This window comes from Falco punctatus (genome assembly GCF_963210335.1).
Source record: "Falco punctatus genome assembly, chromosome: 6".
Classification (NCBI taxonomy): Eukaryota; Metazoa; Chordata; class Aves; order Falconiformes; family Falconidae; genus Falco; species Falco punctatus.
The window spans coordinates 38,178,054-38,199,171 of NC_137585.1; the positions used below are offsets into that span (position 1 = coordinate 38,178,054).

Genomic DNA, 21,118 nt, shown 5'->3' on the forward strand with positions numbered 1-21,118 from the left:
TTGGCGCTGGATGTTTTACAATAGTTGGCCCCAGTTTTTGGCAGGATTGTGCACATGAGCCTCTGGTACTGCCTTGGCAAAGAAAGCCTACTGCCTGATCAGGGTCTCTCTGCTTGGTAGACAACTGCAGTAGGTCTCAGGTGTCCCAGACTCCATACAACTCCCCACTAAACCTCTCATCCTCCCCCAACCCACCAGTGCTGTGATGGTCTTCAGGTCTTCTGCAGTCTTTGTTCTTCCTGTCCATCTCATTCTCCCTCCCATCCATAAATATGATCCCCCATTTCTTTCTGCTGCCCCGTTCCTGCATGGCGTCTGATCACTGCTAACCGACCCTGCTGGCTAGGTAGTGCCCATGCTTCTTGCTTCTCGGATGGTCCTGAGTACTTCACTCCTACCTTTTACTTCTGCCTCCTCCTCACACTCTGGCTGCCTTGCAAAGCCTGCAAACCCTCTGCAGAGCTGGGATGCAAAGTGCAGGGACTCTGGTTTCTTTGCCACTAAGCTGCTTCACGTGCTGCGTAGTTGATGATTCTCTATGGGATACATATAAAGCATCCCTTGCTTCAGAATACCATTTAGAAACAGAATGCCCTAAAAAAATACATCCAAGCTGTGCCGAAGCTATCTTTTACCTCCCTGAGCCTGTAAGCAAAAATGGTGAAAGCTTTGGACCCAATCCTTGGAGCTACTAGACATGCCCCCAAAATGCTGAGCAGCCTCAGCTTTTAGGGACATCAGTAGGACTCACAGGGAGACCTGCATTGCCCAGGAGCATGGGGGAGATGTGCCATGGCTGCAGCGTGAGGAGCACATGGAACCCTCTACCCTGCCACATGCTGAGACCATGCCTACAGCACCACATTTTCCTTGCTTGGCTAAGCTGCCCTGATGTTTGTATGGTTTCTGGGCTCTGATAACAAGACAGTGCTTCATTCAGTTGATATCCCCCTTTCTCTCAGAGCCACACATCCCCCTACCCTCCTGAAGCCCTAGAAAGCGCTTTTTGCTTTTACTCACTGAATTACAGCTCAGTCCTCTCAGCTCCACCTTATCATCAAAGCAAGGCCCAAGAAGCTCTATGGTGAGCATGCCAATGAAAGGAACCTTTTATTCTGGGAGTTGCTTCTCTGATGCCTCACAAAACTTGCAGGAAAAAAGTCACACCAGGCTTCTGTTCATGCACAGATTTACCTGGAAGGTGGAGAGAGGCAGGAGCACCCCCAACACCCTTTTCTTTAGCACCTCTGACTGCATTATGCCCTCCAGGTCATCTGTATGAGAGTGACCATACCCACAGAGCAGACTTCCACAGCACTGCCGCTTTTCCTAGACCTCACTGCAGATAAATTTGGCTCTGTTGCCCAAATCCTGGCACTGGGATTAGCCTAAAAGATCAGATGAAACATCTTGGCTTCTCATAAACCTCTGTGATGAGCATACCTCCTGTCCTTGCCTCTAGGCATATGCTGGCTGGAGGCCCCTCACCCTATGGATTGACACCTCTGGTCCCTGGCTAACCTGGTCCACACGTGAAGCCTGAGACGGGGTGGAATGGAGGAAGGTTGCCAGCTACAGTTTTCCACACTAGGCTGAGCAGAAAGGCAATCAAGTTTCCTAAGCACTGTAACAGATGACAAGGTGTATATTTATACCAGATACCCACATACTTCGGGTGAATTGTGCAACATGAGATTTGTCATCATGCATCAGATCACTGTGTATCTAATCCAATATCATGGCTCTGACAGTGTCAGGAGAGCTGAGCTGCCTGCAGTGATGCACCTCACCAACTGAGCAATGCTGGAACAGAGGGTCTGGGATTAAAATTCCTCCCCAGTTCCTCCAGCAATCAACTGGTACCCTGACTGCTCTTATTATCTGAGCAAGCAGAGCTGCAAATGTAAATAATTACAAGATTAGGCAGACTTCTAAAGACAACTGCAATATTACATTTCTGGGATGCCCCCTGGGCTGGGTATGTTTTGAGTGGGATAATATTTCATGCTGATTTTGCCTTACTTTCCTCTGTTAAATGATTCCTGGGTTAACTGCACCCTGGATGCCAGCAGTGGAGAGTTACTCCAGTGCCAGAAGTGACCCATAATCTTTTACACGATTCCTAGCATCATCTTTTATGCCTCCCATGGTCTCCCTATTCCTTGCACGCTTGGGTTTTTTTGTTGGTGTTGGTTTGGTTTTTTCTCTGTCATCTTTGCTGCAAAGGAATCAAGCCATTCTCTGGCTCTGCCTATGCTGACAGGCAGCTGCATTCTGTAAATGCAGCAGGTGCTGCTGCCTTTGTGTTTGCAATGTTGTCATTGCCCCTTGATCAGCCCAGGAGTCAGTTACTTTGCCTGGCCAGTTTTGGCTTCTGCCATTTACAGAGCAGGGCTCTCCCCTGAGTTGTCTGCAGCAGCTTTTGCAACACTCCCATGAACATGTTCAGATAATTTCAAACCTGTTAACATGAGCAGTTATTGGAATGCTTATTTCCAGTCTGCATAGCCTGACTCTCTGGTCAGATCGAGGGTGACTCTTGTTCTTGCCTCCTTGGCTGTCCCTTATTTTTAGCACTTCCTGCAGCTGATTTACTGTAGTCAAATGCCCTGAATTAGTCAGTTTGTCTATGGAAAGCCCTTTCCTCCTTGCACTGTGACCAGCAGAAAAAGGACCAGGAAGGGGGAATCCTTCCTTTGTTCTGCAGTGGAGTCTCAGGCATGGAGATTGTTTTGTTTCTTTTTCTCCTCTTCCAAAGGCTTTCCTTCAAAGTACAAGGACTCTGCTGTAAAGTAATGGAATCAGTTTTGGTCCTGGCCTTTGTGAGGCTTGGTTACTGAAATCCCTGTAATGGATCTTGCAGGAGTGCCATGACTTTGTATCTCACAGTCTGTGTGGTACTGCATCAGTGTCACTTCAGGACATGTTGAAGATGATTTTTCAGCAAACACCCATCATATGATACAACCAATAGTGCCATTTGCTCCTGTCCTTTTCTGCTTCCTCCTGTTTTGTAATTGATTCATCTTTGTTGGTATCTACTTTTCCCTTTGGCGTGCTCTGTCCTGCAATGTAATTCCCTGCCTGCCAGCTCCTAATGTAACAGGACTTGAAAGATGGTGGTGGGAGCTACCAGATGTGGAAAAGACTGTCTCATTTGGAATGGGTTATACTTCAGGGACTAGAACAACTACGTTTGTCAGATGCCAGAGGACTCAGTGATTTTTTCCACCTGTAGATTAAGGCACTGTTCCTTTAAAAGCCCAAGTGGTTTTTCGGCAAACCAAACTGCCCAGAGTGTCTGGTAGCCTTCATATCCATATCATATGGTGAGACAAAGGCTGCTGGAGACCATTGTTCAAAAATCAAGACCATTACCTGTGACCTGTCCTGAGCATCTCAACAAAGCTGGGATTGCTTTGTCATCCTGTAAGGTATCATACTGTCATGTGTGATCTGTGCCGTGCTAGAAACAGGGCAGGATACCAGCCTAGCCGTGGGCATGCTCCTGCAAAGCTCCCTAGCTAGCATCCCCCAGTGTTCCCATCTCAGCTGCTGGCTCAGGTCTTACCTGCCAGTGTTAGCTTGTAACCAGAGGAGCCTTGTTCCCAGTGCCTGACTGGTCTTTGGTTACCCTGCACTTACAGGAGTTTCCAGGAGGATGATGCACAGCTGGACTCCTGGAAACTCCTGAGACCAGGACAAGCATCCACCCATCACACACTGTGAGCCTTCCCACAACCTGCTATGTATGAGGTCCTTCTCCTGTGAAACTTCTGCTCCTAAAGACTCATGTCACTGTTCTACCCTCAATCAGAATGTCTTAGCTCTCCCTAAAGTGGATTAATTGATAAAGCAAAATTTCCCACCCAGCTAATTCCCGCTAGGCCTTACCTCACCTCAGAGCTCACAGGATTGTGCCCCAGGTTTGCTGAGATCTGCCTGTGTCCTTGGCTTTGGACTCTGCTCAAGCTCTAGAGCTGCTGAGGTGTTTGGCCAGACAATGATAAGGACACAGCAGCTACACCAACTCATATGGCCCAGGCAAACACCTCGGTGATTTTGCTTTGGGACTCACTTCTGCTAAGGGTTGGTCTAAGACGTAATAAATTCTGCAGCATATTAAGCACCAGCTTCCACAGAGACGAGATTCTGACAGAGTGAGAAAACACATTTCCAGCTCTGCTGGGTGTGAAGCAAAGCCTGGCTCTGGGACTGAGTGTTACCATTGCTCATGCTACCTGCTTGAGCTTGCAGAGAGCCTGAAACAGGAGCTCTGAGAGTTGTTCTGCTTCCTCCTCCCCTCCAGAACAGGAAATCTCATATACCGACAAGCAGGAGAACAGGGTACTTCTGTGTTATCTTAAGGGGGTGAGCTTTGATTCAGTGAGAACAGCAAATGCTTCTGTTAACATATGAAAACATATCTGTTAATACTAATAAAAAAACCCCAGAGTAAAACTCTTTATAATAAAGGGAATCAGATTTTATTTTTTTACCCTCAAAGTAAAAATATGCATTTAAAAATATTTACAATGACTATGTATGAAATAACCTTTGTTAATGAAACAGCAACATACAGTACTAGAATATATCCACCAAATTGATAAAGTGTACATAAGAAGAACATGTAACAGAAAGAGAAAGAGAGAGAGAGAGAGAGAGGTAAATAGCATCCATGCAGAATCTGCACCTGTAATTTTTTTTATACTCTCTGCCTTTTAGTTGTGGATGGAGTCACAGGAAGTTTTGACCTCTTGTCCCTTACAAATGCCACATGTGACTGAGATTCTTTAAACTGCCAGAAATTTGTGGGTTGCAGCAGTACCAATGCCTTACTTTCCCATGCCAGCCTTTCACATGGGGACCTTGTATTACAAAGCAGACTCAAAATCTCTCAGCAACCTTGGAGGTAGGTATAGTTTTATGGAAGAATTTGGCAGACGGAAAAGCACCACGTAAAGCGACTGGCCTAAGGTTGTGCAGCAAGGAGCAGAAGTCACAAACCCTGCCTCATCTCTCCTAATCTGTCATTAGGGAACACATTTCCTCTGCTAAGCAGTATCATTTGCCTTTGAGATGAGCTGTGTCACAAGGTGGGGCTCTCAATTAATACCATGTACTGGGTGACAGTGTGGGAAAAAAACCCTGTCTACAGATAAGGACTCGTCTCAGTAAAGACCTGCAATGTTGCAATGTTGTTAGCATGTTCTGGAGCTGAACAGAAGATTTTAGTGTAGACACACACCCAGCTGATTCCCTCTCTGCATGTGCATCACTGAGCAACTGCATCCTCTGTAATTAGGAACCCCTGTGTATCTTCACCAACACTTTCTCTCTCTCCCTGCCCCCTGTCATCCATGCCTTCATATTTGCCCTTCCTACCTGTATCTGATTCAACCATGGGAATGTCAAATAGTAAACAGAACAGAAAAAAATATTGCTGCCTTTTTTCTGTAGATATTTTAATATGAAGTTAATCTGATTTCTGTTGGGTTTCTTCTCAATTTAATGTCTTTCACATATGTGCATATATATATATGTATGTATAAATGTAACAAAAGGCCCATCCCTTTCATTTCAACGGACAAAAAAAGGGGTCATAAGCCTCACTGCCCAACCCACAAGGCACACGGAAATGTAAGTAAGAAGGGCTTTAGGAAGGGAGAAAGATGCAGCCCTTGGTTTTGTGGTGCCCTTCAATCATCACTGCTGAACTTGAAGCTTTGTGAAGGTATGACATGACTTTGCAGAAAAGGAGAAGAGCTGTCTGGGTCACTTGCAGATTTCTGGTGCAACAGCCCCAGCAGTGCTAGATCAGTTGGAGCTGTTTCTCCCTCTCTTTGGTGAAGGAGTTTCTGAGGATTCTAGCTTTGTTAGTGATTTTTCTGTGGTGGTAGCAGTGGTGATGATGGTAGCTGTTTCTGCCTATTGGCCCAACAGTTCTTTCAGCAGAGCAATTCTTCCCCATTCCCAGTAGCCAACCCTCTCCCCTGGACTCCCATCAGCCTTATTTTTTCCTAAGAACAAGATAGAGGATGCTGGTAATGAAACTGAAGCAAAAGCAGATCCAGGCCAATATGAAGCAGTAGCCGTGGTGAGAACGTGCGGAGGACAGCTTGCCTGTGAACCGAGCCGTGTAAATGGAGGCTCCAATCAGAATGCACATCCCTGTGGGAAGGAAGGGAGAAAAGAGTTGGAAAATGCACAGAAACCAGCACTGCTGCAGGACTTCTGAAATACTGTTGTCCCCTGAGATTGTAATGCATGTCTTCTGCCACATAAGAGAGGGGCTGCTGCCCATTAGGCTTATTTATGGAGTATTTCTCTTGTAGACATGATGACATAAGACACTCGGGGCTTGTTTAGTGGGTGCCATGGGGAATAAACCTTTGTTAGGAGGAAATCAGTAATAAGATCTGCAGGCAGTTTGGTCCTGTAGTTGAGCAGTAGTTGTCTAACTGTTTATTCCCCTGGCCTCCAAAATACTTGAATCTTTTTTTGTTGTGTTTCAAAGGTGTTTTGAAAAACCTATTGGGCTTTTCTAATGAAAATCTGGAAATACTTTCATTATATACAGTGAAAAAAACCGAACACTTTCCAGTTCCCCAGTGCTTTTTTTTATCACAAGAATTGGGCCACTGGAAACATTTAGCTGGCTGACAACCTCCCCTGATGGCCATGTGTGGCAGAGGTGCGGCAGTGGGACGCATGCACAGCCATCAAAAGGCACACATACTTACAGCAAACCAGCATGATGGCTCCAGTGATGTAGAACCGTTTGCCTTTCTCCAGGGTGAACAGCTGGACAATGAACATGACAAGTGCAATGACGGAGAAAATGATCGAGAGGATCATAAAGGCTTGCACGGCTTTGAGGGAAGCTGTGAACACACAGGGAATAGATTTGAGAACGTCGGGATTCAGCCTCGGTATTGTGCACTACTGTCCTGCAATTTATCACCACGATGAAAATGCAGACCTAACTTACCATCATTGCCACCTCTGAGTGGCAGCTGATCGCAGGTCTTGTTACACTGTAGCCAGAGTCCTGATGAGATTGTTCCAAAGTTGGTAATATCCACCATCCAAACCTGAAACAGGATGAAACAGTGGTGTTGAGGGTGAAGGGAGGCTTCCTTGCTGTTCCGCCCAGTTGTCAGACTAAACCATAAGGGAAGCAAGAGCAGCCTAAGTGCCTCGAGACAGAGCTGAAAAAGGCAGCATGTGTTGGCAGCAGATGAACAGGCGAAGCGGGTAGGAGATGACGCAGGCTTCCACGGCCAGGAGGCATTTGGTCCAGGTGAAACACTGGGGCAGTCTGCTCCCATGATGGGGGGGAAACGGCCCAGGCCATCCCCTCCCCAAACCCCCGCGCGAGGCGGCAGGCAGGCACGCCGGAGCGAAGGAGCCGCCCGGGCGGGTGCGAGGGACCCCCGACAGCCTCCGGCGCCGGGCAGGAGGCGCGGGCAGACCCCGGCCGCGCCGCCCCGCCGAGCCGCCAGGGGTCACCCTCGCCCCGGGTTTCCCGGCGGGCGGGGGGCGCCGGCCGCGCCCCTCGGCTTGGGCTTGCAGCGGCCCCCAGCCCCCGGCGCTGCCGTCGGAGCGGGCAGGCATGGGGGGGGGGCGCCCAGTTGTGCAGCAGCCTGGCTGCCAGATGGGATGATAAATACCGCTTCAGAGCTGTCATCGACTGACCTTCCCTGCTCCTCACTGCGGTCTTTTGATAAAGAGTGTTGAGGTGCTGCTGGCACCGGGATTTGGGAAAGGCGGCTGGCAGGTAGAGGCTGCCTCCTTTACCACCCCGGCTGCCTTTCTGCTTGCTGAGAACACCCATCACTGCTTCATATTTACTCACAGCTCTGAGCGGGTGTCCCTCACCTATAGACCTGAGCCCCCACCCGCCTGTCCCCCTGCCAGCTGTATAAAGGGCTGGCTACTGCTGCGGAGGGCACCAGCCGTGTCTCGTCCCGTGTGGTCTCTACTTACGTTGGCAATGGTGGAGACAAAGAGCATGATGACAGTGGCAATGTGAACCACAAAGATTCCAGCCAGAAGCACCAACATCTTGGGTCTCTTCTAGGTGGCGTCACTGATACAGAGAACTCTGGAGGAGAACAAGAGCAGAGGGGGAAGGTAAAGGGAAGGGCTGAATCAAAGAATAGCATTACATTACTTTATTTACATGTAAGAAAACAGGTTGATTTAAAATCCTTTCTGGAACCATGCAGTCACAAAAAAACATCACTAAAACCTTTGTCAAAATCTGCAAGGGAGCCAGTTGCTCAAAAGGTTAAAGACAGCCTGGTAAAGGAACTAGTCTGGGAGGAGATTTAGAGCAGGGGTAGTTAGCTTGAGGGCATTTTAAAAATAGCCTGACTATAAATACAAGATACTTAAATTGGTGTGTGGTTATGTAAAGTAAAAATGACATACTCCAGGACTACACTCCAGGAAGAGCAGCTTTTGCCCACAGGATTCACAGAGGTCAGGAAAGATTTTCCTGTTCTCCCTTTCCCTCTCATGGCACCACCTCCTCCAGCTGGTCTGGAACACAGACAGGTGGTGTGGAGGGCTGTGTGGTCCTGGGCACATCAGCTGTTGAGCAGCAGCTGAGAGTGGACTGGAGGGCTGCCCCTACTCAACGGGTCGTTCCATTACGTGAAGAAGAGAATAACCAGAACAGAAATGCCCACTGAGGTGTTCTAGAGCAGAGGAAGATGCTTAGGTTTGCAATGAAAACTGCCTGTTTCCCTTTTAAAACTTTAGGCGTGCAGATCACATTATTACTAAAATAAGATTATTCAGTAGCACAAATTGCCCTTTGGTTTGTTTTGGGGTTTTTTGCCTCTGTACCCTGCAAACTTTTACTTTTTGTAAGATTCCCTGTCATTGATGAATATGTGATTTGAAAGGGAAGGGAATGGGTTTTAGACAGCTCTCATGTTTGTCAAAGCTGCTGACTTCTCCCCTGAATACTCAAAATACAAGGAACAAATCTAAGCTGAGAGAGTGCAGACAATTCACACAAAGTGAGTGAGTATATTCTCCCTCCTCCCAGGCATTTATTAGTAATTGTGCGGTACAGCCACAGAAATGGGGAAGAAGAGTTACTGGGTCCGCTCTGGCCAGTGAAAGATTGCTTCCTAGAAAGTTTCACAGGGCTGTGGTGCTCTTTCTCTTGGTAGTGCTGGTACTGAAGAGCAGTATCAAGTACATGATGAATGTTGGTTACCAAGTTATTTTGGTCCAGGTGACTTAGATAAGATTTGATGCTGTCACCATTTGTACGGGATGTGGTAACATTGTCATAGAACCACACAATTATACTTTATGATGTCTTTCACGCAAACTGTAACGAAAGGCTTTGTAAAGTCTCATAAATGTGGTGCTTTTACTCAATGACTCCACCTTCTCCACTCCTGTCTTTTCTCTCATTGTGGCCATGTGTTGGAGTGTATTCCTGTAAAGTTCTACAGCTATTCCTTGCACTGCTTTGGATACAGTTTCTCAAACCACAGCAGGCAGACAGGCTTCTCATCAGTGGTTCTTTGTCCAGTTCAGCATTAGCTGATGACCAGGAGGAATTCCTTGAGTTCAGGATTTCAAGGAACCAGCTCTGTTAGGCCACTCCTCCGACCCAAATGAGGCCGCTCCTTAGAAGGGCAGACTAGGTTTGGTAACTGGTCCTCTTCTCTCAGCAATAACTTGTTTGCTGGGAGGTTTCTTTCACCTGGGAGAACTCTCTGGAGTTGATTAGCTTGCTGAACATGGGCCAGGCTTACTTGTCTGCTTTAGGGTGTCCTATAGCAAACTCATGCCCTATGGCTTGATTCGCCTGGATGGCCTGGTCACTGTGCCCTAGCTTCTTGTACCTTCTGCTAAAGAAGTACTTTCTTTAGTGATGATCTTGGAGAAAGTACAGACTTCTCAGGAGTTCCTCTCTGACTGTAGTGACAGTCATTGATGAGTTCAGGATTGCTAAAATCCAGGTTCTCAATATTATATGCAGGCTACCACAGGAACACATCTGACATGAGCATTAAACCCCTTCTTTCCATTGACTGCAAAAGGAACGAGGGTTTCAAAATGCTGGATGTCAACTGATATAGACACTGTACCATGAGCTGAGGAACTATTGCTGTTGCCACGACTAGGTGATATCACTGCAGCAGGTGCCTGGAATAGAGCCTCTGAGTCAAATCTTCCCATCCCTTTGACTACACAAACTGTAATGAGCACTCTTGCCACCATAGTGTATTGGTATGCATACACCAAATGGTGGTAAATTTGCCTGCTCTGAAATTGGCCTTTACTGAAGAGTGGCTAAACTTTCTTCTTTCACAGATGGATGTATTTTTCCATGGCCTCTTTAAAAACTCATTCAGCAGTTTTTTGCCAATTATTTTGAGGACCTTCAAAAAAGCCCTGTACTTGAAAGACTAAAAACTTGCTTTCATGACACCCTAAGGGACTAGAACAGTCCTTTTAAATGCATCTTCTGTTTGCATTCAGAAATTAAAATGAGGGGTAAATGTTACTTTTCAATGTAAAAAAAAGCCCCACACCCAGAACTTCAACCAATACGCTAAGGACAAAACCAAATCCTTTATTCCCTTTGCTCTTTCTGCCCCATTCTCACACTGCTTGAGAGCACTGTTAGTTCAGGTGCTTTCAGTGCACCTGCTTCCTGAGAACGTCAGCACCTCTCCCTGAATACACACACTATCAAATGCAAACTCCCTCGGAGATATGTGCTCACAGCTTAGTTTTGATACTTAGTGAGTTAAGGCACAAGCCTCCTTTTCTATTCATTTGCTTTCCCCTTCCTTCATCTCTCCCTGCCTTTTAGATAAAACACTAGAGAACAATCCCAAAGGAGCAGTGGGTGAACGAATGGCATTGAAATAGAGTCATCTCTGTCTCTGACAGTACAGCACGCACTTTTCCTCCCATTAGACAGAGAAGCTGGCAGAGCACTAGTGACTGACCGGATGAGCTTTCCATTTGTTAAGTGTGAGACATCTTTCTCCGTTACAGGGTGGGGTCGCATTGCTAGAGCAAGAGGACACAATTGCACGCAAATGCCTTTTCTTCCATTCCCCTACCTAAACTGTAGCTGGATTTGGAGCTCCTCAGGCTCTTCTTGGGCTATGAGTCAGTCTTAGCCTTCCTAGGGCTGCCAGTTTTTTCCACTGACTCACCCCAAAGCTCCCAAAACCACAATTATTTAACCCTGCAAGTGTTCAGGACACCCTGTCAGTTTTAGGACTGCTTCTCAAAAACCAGTCAAGCAACCAGGTTGTGAATCCTGCATTGAACCTCCTGGCATGCCTTTCAGAGGAGGGACCCCAGCTAAGCCAAGAAAAACAGAGCTGAGACATGAAAGCAAAATGACTACCGAGGTAGGACATGCTGGTGGGGAAGGAGGAGTGAAGGTCATGCACCTGCTGGACAGCCTGTGTGAGTCAAGGGAAGATCTTGCACTGATGACAGTGGACTGAGTTTTCTTTTTCCTGGGATGATGGATGAGGAGAAATAACAAGCCACACCAACAAAAACCATGAATAACAATCACCATAACAGCCTTCAGCACAAAAAAGCCTACAGATAAGCATGACAGACATATCCGTGTAAAGACTATTTTCTAACCATGAAGGAGTACACATATTGGGCAAGAACACATAGCTCTGCTGCAGCCTAGTTCAAGTTCAAGCAGGCAAGCACTACTCATTAAAAACTAAGACAAAGCCTTCTCATGCAGACAAAGTGTAGCCACCCATATCACCACTCCATCTACTTCAGTGTTTTGGATCCTTCTGTCTGGAGGGCAATCCGGAGAAGTGACTTGTTGCCCTTGTTTGCTGCTTAGCAAAGCATCAGGATGGAATGCAAAGTACCACTTGGATATATGACAAAGGCCAACAGTATAGTTCCTCAAATATAGGGAGTGGGTTCCTCAAGAGGGTAAGCCAGATTAGGTAGTGGTCCTTTGCATCTGGCAGAAAGTGCACTGCAGTGAAAGGAGTAGAGGGGAAAAGTACAGGATGTTTCTGCAGGAACGATCGGGTTGTTTGGGGTGAAAAAACAGAGCATTCTCAACTGAATCTGAAATATTTCAGATCTGAAGTGTTCCCAAGGGATTTAGCTCATCTGACTCCCATTCTCATTCTCCTCTCTGAACTGAGGTTCCTGCTTGGAACGACCTCTCCCAGGGTAAGTTGATGAGGCATACTCTCAGAGATGCTGGCTGAGGGGAGAACTCAGCCAATAGCCTAAAGTAGCCCATAGTATCCAGTGAGCAAAGGACATCTAAATCAACCACCTGTGAGCACCGTGGTGGCCTCTGACTCCTCTAAAAGTCCGTTTTTCAGCTGAAGTCCCTTGGGTTTCATACATTCAATTTTTCAACAAGGGAAATATGGCATTTTGGGGTAAAAGCAAATGTTTTTGACCAGAATGTCAATAAAAATCTCCATAGATTTAAAGCAACTGAGATGAAAACAATTCTGCCTTCCCCAGCTGCCACCACAGAATATAAGGAATGCAGTAGTAAGTCAAACCAGTGGCCTGTCTCAGCCAGTGCGCTGTCTCTGATGGTGACAGAAGGAGGTCCAATATTTAGAGAAAGCACATGAACCTGGCCACTGTCTGTGGTGGCACTGGGTCACACCAGGAATACTGGTGTTTGAATCAGGGCCAAGGCCACTTGGAAAGGAAGGGGGGAATTGGAGAGGATGGGACAGAAAATAAAAGCTGTTTGACATTGTTTGAGACAGCCACAAACTGCCACCTCTGTCACTGGTACATTCCTTATTGCAAAGCCAACCTACAAACAGCAATGCTGCCATGGTGCTACCAGCAAGGGAAACCTCAGAGTGGGATAAAACCTTCCGCAGAATTTGTAGATCTGCCTTTTGACTGAGCTGAGGCCTTGCCTGCATCTTAGCCCTGCTACAAGTGCATACCTTGTCACTGTGTGTGATATGAGTCCTCATTGTGCCCTGGGTCACCTGGCAGGATGAAAAGATGTGAAGATCTCTGTAATATTCTGGTGGCCCGGTGACTTCGGACCCATCACATTGTTACTAGAAACATGACAACTTTAAACAACCACAGGGAAGTATCCTTTTGCTTTCACCCTTTGCTCTGTTTCTTGCTTCAGATCCAGCTGAATCCAGAGTCCTTGCTGACTCCAGGCTTTTATAAACCACTGTATGCCAGCACTGCTGTTGACAACCTGGTTTTGACAGACTGGCCTGACTCAACTTACAAGTCAGATGCTTTTTATAGACATGTGGATGAGTAGGCTGGTGCCTGTGGAAAGAGATTTCGCATGTGTGGGAAAAGGGTTGGGCAGGAGGTGTGTGTGGGCACATGGAGGCCTGTGGAGCCTCTGGTTTATGGCAGTGAGAAGATTTTGTGCACGCATGGGTGGTGGCTGTGGTGACCACATGGGATACAGCAAGGCTGTAAAAGTAGCAGATGAATTTCAATCAAAAGGGAAGTGTAGAGCAGCCTGAGGTATACTACAACTGAAAATAAGCTTAAGAAAATTGAAGGTTTTGTCTGGTTCTTGTGAAGTGTTTTCTGGTGGTATGGTCTCCAAGGGATCAGGGGAATTGCCTTCCCAGTGGAGTTGTTAAGCCCCAGAATATGAATCATTTCTTGTGGGACCAAAAGTCCTCAAGAATCCACCCTTGGAAACGAACCTCCACTTACTGAGAGATGCAAGGCGGAGTCACAAAAGATGACACACAAGGCTTTTCCAGCTCTCATGCTTGTGATTCATATGAGAGTGGGGAAATATCGGAGCTCCTAGGGCAGACAGTGAGAAATTGGCATTTTCTGCAGAAGAAACCACCCTCGAATGCTCAGCCATGTGACAACATCAACTGAAACTCCAAAGCTCCCTTGGTAGTAGGAAGGGGAAGAGACAGCAGCCTGGGGCCTGGCAGGCAGCCAGCAGCCACTGCTGGAGGAAATCTGTCACTCACACTAGACACGCCAAGGAAGGGCTGGGGCTGATGGGCGGCAAGTAAGAGGGAGGGGTGGGGAAGGGGACCTCAGAGCTAGTGGAAGCACAGAAGTGTTCCTCTGCACTTTTGGAGGTGCAATGGGGAGCACGCTCAACCCTTAGAGTGTCAGATGGTCCCTGGGTGGGTTAATTAGACACAGGAGTTGCTGGGACTTGCAGGGGTTTAGACAAGATGCCAACATATGCGAGAAACTTTTGTGGGAGGACTGACAGCCTGGGCGATGACGTGGTGTGTGTAGGGGTGTGCATCTGCAGCTCTGCGTGGCTCCCTCTATGAATGGGAGTGTGCATCTGTGGTTTCCCTGTGAGCAGAGCTGAACCATGTGTGTTGAGTGTGTGTTTGTCTGCATGTGTACCCATGCGTGGCTTCCTTATGAGTGCGCATATTTATCTGTGTGACTTTGACACTGACAGTGCCCACGTGGGAGAAACCATCTGACAGCTCTGACAAGAAAATTCAAGTTACAGTGTGGTGTGAGCAAAAGTGCACAGATCATTTCTGGTGGGGCTTCCTGCTTTTTCTTCCTTACAACAGCCTTTAGATAGAGGTGGAAGGTCTGTGGAGCCCACATCAGCTGTGCTTTTGGCTGCATTTTTAAATTAAAACTGCAGGTCTCTGATTTACATAGTTTTGCAAGGATCTTCCGTTTTGGTTTTGTTTGTGGTTTTTTTTTTTCAAGGGAGGGTAACTGAAAAAGAAGTGGCTCCTTATCAGTTAGTGACTCTTTCTCAAGACTGCAAAATCTATGAACACGCCAGTACAACCTACAAAATACTGAGATCAATGCAACTTAGGCATCTAAACAGTCTGAGTTTTTGGGTCAGTCTGCCTGCAGGGTGTCCTTGTTCCTGCAAGTGAGCTTGGAAAAGACTGTGCAGGATTGAATTGCAAAATTGTGTGATAGCTCCTTCTTTTGACCTACAGTGCACAAGTGATGGACTACAAGGAGCAGGGGCATGAGTATAAAGCAGAAGCAAGACGATGCTGTGCAGCCTGAAGTTGGTCAGTGTGCTGTGCAGGGTGGGGTAAAGGTGGTTGTGAGGTAAAACGCCCCACCTGGCTTCAAGAGGGCTTCATGCACCTGTGATTAGCATGGGCTGACAGAATGGTCTAAGGGTCATTCTAGCTCATGTTACATGCAGAAATGGCTTTCCACAAGGCATCTGTCAGGACACAGCACTCTGGCCTGGTTGCAGCTGCTATAAGCCAGCTAGCAGGCAGGTTGCCTCAGCTGCCTGAGCTGACACAACCAGTGGCTGTGCCAGTCTCAGAGTCCAGCTTTCCTTCAGCAGTGGTCCATGTTCCTGGAGCTGGCCTTCAGCAGCCCCCTGACTAGCCTGCTTGCATTTTGCAGCTCTCCCCTCTTGCTCCCATGGCTCTCAGTGTCCTTTCCAGAGGCCTGCTGGAGCCTGTGGGGGAGATGTCTCTCTGGAATGAGAAGAATGTGGACACTGGACCCAGTCGTGGCAGCTGCTTTCGCAACTCTCCTCCTTGAGCAGACTCTGCCCTGCAAGGGCAAAAGGACAGCAAAGGTCCTCAGCCCAGATTTCCTCTAATCCGGCAATGCCAGGATTAGGAGCCAAACCTTCCGCATGAGTCACTGCTCACCTGCCATCAGCCGCTCCAGTGCTCATAGTTCACTGCATTTCTTTGCATGGTTGGGGATGACCTAGCCCAGGATCTGTCCCTGGGCTCTCATTGTGGGTGTCTCTCCACGCCTGCAGTACAGACTGGTTGTCATAGGGGAAAAGGGTTAGATCTTAATTATGAGCTTGGCAAACTGGTCACTTTCTTGGGCAACGTGGGTTCTAGAGCTGAGTTGTCCTAACCGTCCCTCCCTACCATGACAAGGCATGGGCTACGTTTGGTCTTCCATGTACTCCATGGAGAGAGTCACTTCCCTGTACTCTCTACCCTGCTACAAACAGTTAAGGAGGAGGAGGGTGTGTGGAGCTTCAAATCTGGCCAGGGTCTCCTTTGTTCATTGTTCAGCTGTTCTAACTAGGAAGGTACTTTCCAAAACTCTCCCAATGGGGTTTGAGGAAATGATGCTCCAGATGGCAGCCCCCAGACGTGCTGCTTTGCTGCCCTCCCTACAGTGTAACAGCAGAAAGCAGTTTAAGAACAGAGGCACTCTAGATTTCCTTCTGGGCAGTTTATATAAGGAACTGCTGCAGGACCCATATCGTGCTATGGGATGACTGGGTGTGGACTGGCTCTGACAGAGGATCTGTGTAGTCACATTTGAGCTGATGCTTCAGCACATTTATTCAGGGCCCGTATTACATGAGTGTGGCTACCAGTTAATTACCAGTCCTGGCAGAGGCTGTCAAAAGAGCAGGCCCATGGAGAAGAGTCTCTTTTTCTGTGCGTGCTGCTTTGCCTCAGCAGGAAAGACCCATGAAGTATTAAGTATCCATCTTCAGATGGGGAGATAGGAAATTCCCTTCCTTGCCCTCCCTTTTGGAGGTGTAAAAGAGCACCTCTGTGTCTCTTATTTCTCCCTGCCTTGAAGAAAGGGTAAAGGAATATCGTCTTTTATTCCCTTTTCATTATTTGTTTTGCAGGAGAACAGGAAGAAGAAAAAAATAATTAGGAGTGCCACGCCCTGAAGCCTGCCCTGTGTTTTGTTGGATGACAGTACTGTCACCTCCCTATTGAAGAGTACAGGCACAGGAGCCTACTGAGATCAAATGGGTCTAGTAATGCTATTTCTTGCCTTGTGGGGCACTTGAGTACCCAAAGGCAAATCCTAGCCTGGCATCAGGTGCCTCCCCCTTTGCCATCGGGTGTAGCACTCGGTAAAGTGAGGACTGGTCCAGCAGGCAAAGGGAACTGTGGGGAAGTGAGCAGGTGGAAATGTGCCATGGAAGGGGCATCACAGCGACTGCCTGGGGTTGATGGGCCCTGTGAAGCCCCCTGTGAACAGGCAGGGCTAGGGAAGCAGGCTGTACCCTGCCAAACCTCCTGCTTTTGCTCTGAGGAAACTCAAGCAGGCGCAGGCTGAGTGCCATGTGCCAGCCTTGCTGCTCGGAGGGTGATGAACAGAGAGAAGGATTTGTGCTTGCAGCACATCTCCTGTCTCATTACAAACAAGGCCCTGAGGTGGGCCTTTTACCAAAAACAGGCTGGCTATTATCAGCAGATCTCCCAGAACTGTTTCAAAATACAACCTCTGCTCTACCCCAGGCCACCAAACAGTAATACCTGCATGCACTTGCATTACTCGCACACTGCAAAATTCAAAGACCACCGGCTAGGCCAGCAGGGCCGGTTTTCCAAGCCCTGGGTTCTCCGTCCTCAGCAGGGTACGGGGGAGCACTAACAACCCTGCAGCTCTGAGGCACCCACTCCAAAACTGGGTGTTTCTCCACAAGATCCCAAGTCCCTCCTCCATTGATGTGTCCTTGGGTGTGGCTGGACTCCCTTTCTCAAATGTCTGCCTCAGGATGGCATCTGTTCCTGGCTGGCGATGCCCAGCTCTAACACGAGGGTAGCCTGGGTGAATGGCTCAGACTGCATGCCACGTTTAAATGATTACTCATAGCTGGGGGGAGCTTCCATGGGAGCCTACTGGGAGGAACTCCTTGGGTGGGTATAGAGCGCCTCACATGAAGGAGCTGTATTCCAGTCTGTGCTTCCAGGCACCACAGCATTAGTGATAGTAAGATACCTCAATTTTGATCCTTTTCCTATGCTGATCCCCAAGGCAGCAAATAGAAATAAGCTGCCTTTAAGCCTGCACTCTTTCAGTCCACAGTCCCCATGTTTGGCGGCTGTGTGAGGTGGGCTGGGTGGAGATGTTCGGCTCACTTGAACCCTTGTTATCATAGGAACAACAGCTAACAGACTCCAAGTTTTCACACTCTTCATACCCAGATCCTTCTTGTGTGTTTGCTCAGAAAAGAATCCCACTCTGTCCAGAAATGTGAAGTGCGTAGTTCCTCAGCAAGACTGCTTTCAGAGGTGCCTTGAGGAATGCGAAGCTTTTGAGTGAGAGTTGCTCTGTGACCACAGCATCCCACCCCCCACCCCCAACCAATTTCATTGTTAATCATGGTAAATGACAGCTTCCAAAAACACTTTCTACCCAGATGCATTGCTGACTGACCTGGAAATACTTGCTGCCTCAGTCAGCTTCCCTACCACTCAAACATCTCTTTCTTAAATAGGAGGGACTCCCTGCATGACCAAACCTCAAGCAATAGGGCCAGAGAGGACCTCGAAATTCACTAAATCCATCCTTCTGCCACAAGGTTAAGGTCAGCTCAGCTTCTTGGCCACTCATACAGTAACTGTCCACAGCAGCAGCCAGAGCTGCAGCCATTCCCAGCTGGACTGGGCTAAATACTGTTTCAGTCTCTTTCAGATCCATGAAACTGTGCAGAGGTGGGCTGGGTTCCTGCAACAGGAACCAAAGCCTGGTGCCAACAAACTGGCTTTGCTGCACTCCCTTTCTCAGACCTCAAAAATAGTTCAGATTTGACCGCAGGATACAGACCATAGCAGACAGATGAAGTGAGAGAACTGGTGAAGGAGAGGAGAGAGGGAGGGGGTGGTTGTGCGGAAAAAGGCAGGTGAATAGGGAAAATTGCCAGTCTCTGCAATCCTACACTTCCCGTCAGCACCTCCCACACACACACCCCACCATGCAGCCCCAGTGCTCTTAGAAATTCCACCCGCTCCCTCACCTCACCTCTCAGTGCTCCCCACTCTAGGGTCTGTGCTGCCAAGGAAGGCATAGCATGCATTTCTACGCATCGTGTGGCTTAGTGTAAGAACTAGGGCTTGGCTTCAGCCTCAGGAGCTGGGACTCCCAACAGAAAAAGAGAGGTCCTTTCCACTGTACCCCAAACTCTGCACCTTTGAGGCCTCTCGGACTTCACTTGGAATGACTGTCGTGGTTTTAATTTAAAGCTTGGCAAACCACTGATGGAGGGGAGACAGACTTGCAGAAAAATGCAAGTGAGAGCCAGAAATGCTGAACCAGCAGCCTTAATTTCAAGCAGGCGCTTTCCCACGTTTGTAAGCAATACTACTTGAAAAACACACAGCAGCTCCTGCGGCGGGGCTGGCCCAAGCTGGGCACCCTGTGCCTGCGCCCTCGCTGCACGTGCCCCGGAGGCAAAAATAATATCGCTGATGCCAGCACTCTACAGTTGCAGCTGGGACGCTTTGCAATGTCGCATTGACCCGTAACACAGCTGGATTTCAAAGCTAAAGCTGAAAGGTTAAGGTGTGTCCCATAGCCAGCTCATGTGCCAAGTTGAAGAGAAGTGGCGGAGTGGAAAAGAAAAGCAGGCTGGAGCTGCTGGATGAGAGGAGCAGCCGCCAGTGAGGGAGAAAAGTTGCTGAGGATTTTCGAGAGCAGCTCTTACCGTGCGGGCTGGGGCTGGTCCTGGCACCTGCGGGAGCAGGATCGTGTGGAGCTGCGGTGCTGTGTCCCGGAGCACAGAGCTGCAGTGCAGGGGAGTGACCTGCTGGTGGTTTAAGTTTCCTCCGCTGGTGCGGGAGGGTGGTGTCTTTCCACTCTGTTTTAAAGGAGTTACTATGAATCAGTCTGCCTTTAAAGAGAGGGAGAAGGGGGGTGGGGGGGGGGGGGGGGGGAATTAATGAGCTACGCCCTGCTTTGTTGGCGGGGAGTCAAGAGTCGCTGGGAGGAAACCAGCGAGTCAAAGAGATGTGTGCAGGGCTGCCTCTGACTCAGTGTGCCGCACGGAGACCGCAGCCTGGAAAAACGACTGACGCTGATCCAGCTGAGTAATAGAGGCCCACAACAGCATCTGTTTATAAAACTGAACTTCTGGTTGTCATATTAAAAAAAAAAAAAAAAAAAAAAGTATGGTTACAAATGTGGCAACGGGACTTCAACAATACAATCACTCAAACAAACAAAGAGCCGGTTGGCAGGGGACATGGTGAGGCTGGGTGAGTCACTGCATCCCCTCCCTGTGCTGCTGTGCTGCGCAGAGAAGTCATGGAGGTGGGCAGCGCGGGAAGTGCAAATCGGACCCTTGACATTGGCATGGGCAAGACTTTCGGGAATATACCAAGGAGCAAAGATGCTCAAAATGCAGCTCTGGCCTGGTGGTTACTCTGGAACAAGTTGGCCAGGCGGTGGTGGTTTGCATCCATGGAGTAAGAAAAGAAAGGCAAAGAAGATGAAATAAGGAGTTTGTGATTCGCAGTTTTCTAAGGTCAGCATTTCTTCTCATCTTAAAGACTTCTACAAATAGATCCTTTACATTTGCAGAGAATTGACTGGTGTAGCTGTCTCATGGATGTTACAGGCAAGATTGAGTGGGGATGTGCTTGAGATGTGGGTGAAGGGGGAGGAAGTTTATCAGAAAGCATCTGGGTTAAAATGTGATCCATATTGTGATAGAGTTGGTGATCTGCTACTGCAAGGAATCAAGCTTGCTTTTCCAGGGGCCCAGAAATAAATAAGCAGATACTGATAAACTACCTGGCAAAGGCCTTTCCCACTTTAATGAGGAGGACACTGGATTGCCTTTATTTGAAAGATGAAGCTGGTGCTCTTTGAAGTCTACACAAATTAAAAGACCTTGCTATTTTTCAGATTATTCCTTCTCTGTGCAGTTGATATGTGTCTAGTCTAATTTTAGACTATTAGCAGCCTGCTTAAAACAGTTATGGATAAAACGGCAGCAAAAATGACACATACAGTGGGCAAAGACATTGTGCCCTGACAATCCCATGGGAATTTTACCACTGATGGAAAATAAAGACCAGTATGTGTTCCTTGAGGATAGAATAAGCCTAACTATGTTTAATAGCTATGGGTTAGAATGTGCATCTTGGTGGTGTACATGAAGACGATATCTAGGAAAAGGAAAATGTATTTGCTTACCCTGCAGAAGGAGCTGACGTTTGCATTGAGCTGCACTGTCCATTTGCCATTCCCTGTTCTCCCAGCAGAGTTTACTGGAGTGAGGGATGCTCAGCTCCATGCAAAATACTGAACACAGGGTCCCAAAGCAGACTCTGTGGGCCACAGTTCAGTTGTGGTGAAGCATCCACTGCCCCAGACCTGTTCACAAGTGACTGCCCACCTGCAG

At 48.0% G+C, this 21,118-nt stretch overlaps 1 protein-coding gene across 1 annotated transcript; it reads right to left on the minus strand.

Moving 5' to 3' along the window:
- Positions 1–4,464: 4,464 nt before the first annotated feature.
- On the minus strand, positions 4,465–19,585 carry EMP1 (epithelial membrane protein 1). The gene is made up of 5 exons (XM_080393186.1): positions 19,418–19,585; positions 7,990–8,107; positions 6,992–7,094; positions 6,744–6,884; positions 4,465–6,171 (listed from the first exon to the last, which is right to left on the minus strand). The coding sequence occupies exons 2-5, from the start codon at positions 8,065–8,067 to the stop codon at positions 6,011–6,013; spliced, it is 483 nt and encodes a 160-aa protein (XP_080249312.1). The 5' UTR covers positions 8,068–8,107; positions 19,418–19,585; the 3' UTR covers positions 4,465–6,010.
- Between the last annotated feature and the right edge of the window lie 1,533 nt (positions 19,586–21,118).

Bases quoted from the DNA above. Each gene is read 5' to 3' on its own strand.
- EMP1 (XM_080393186.1), bottom strand. From the start codon at position 8,067: ATGTTGGTGCTTCTGGCTGGAATCTTTGTGGTTCACATTGCCACTGTC. The intron at 7,095-7,989 runs GTAAGTAGAGAC...ATCCTGTTTCAG, and splicing joins TTGTCTCCACCATTGCCAAC to GTTTGGATGGTGGATATTAC. The intron at 6,172-6,743 runs GTAAGTATGTGT...TCCTTCCCACAG, and splicing joins AGCCATCATGCTGGTTTGCT to GGATGTGCATTCTGATTGGA.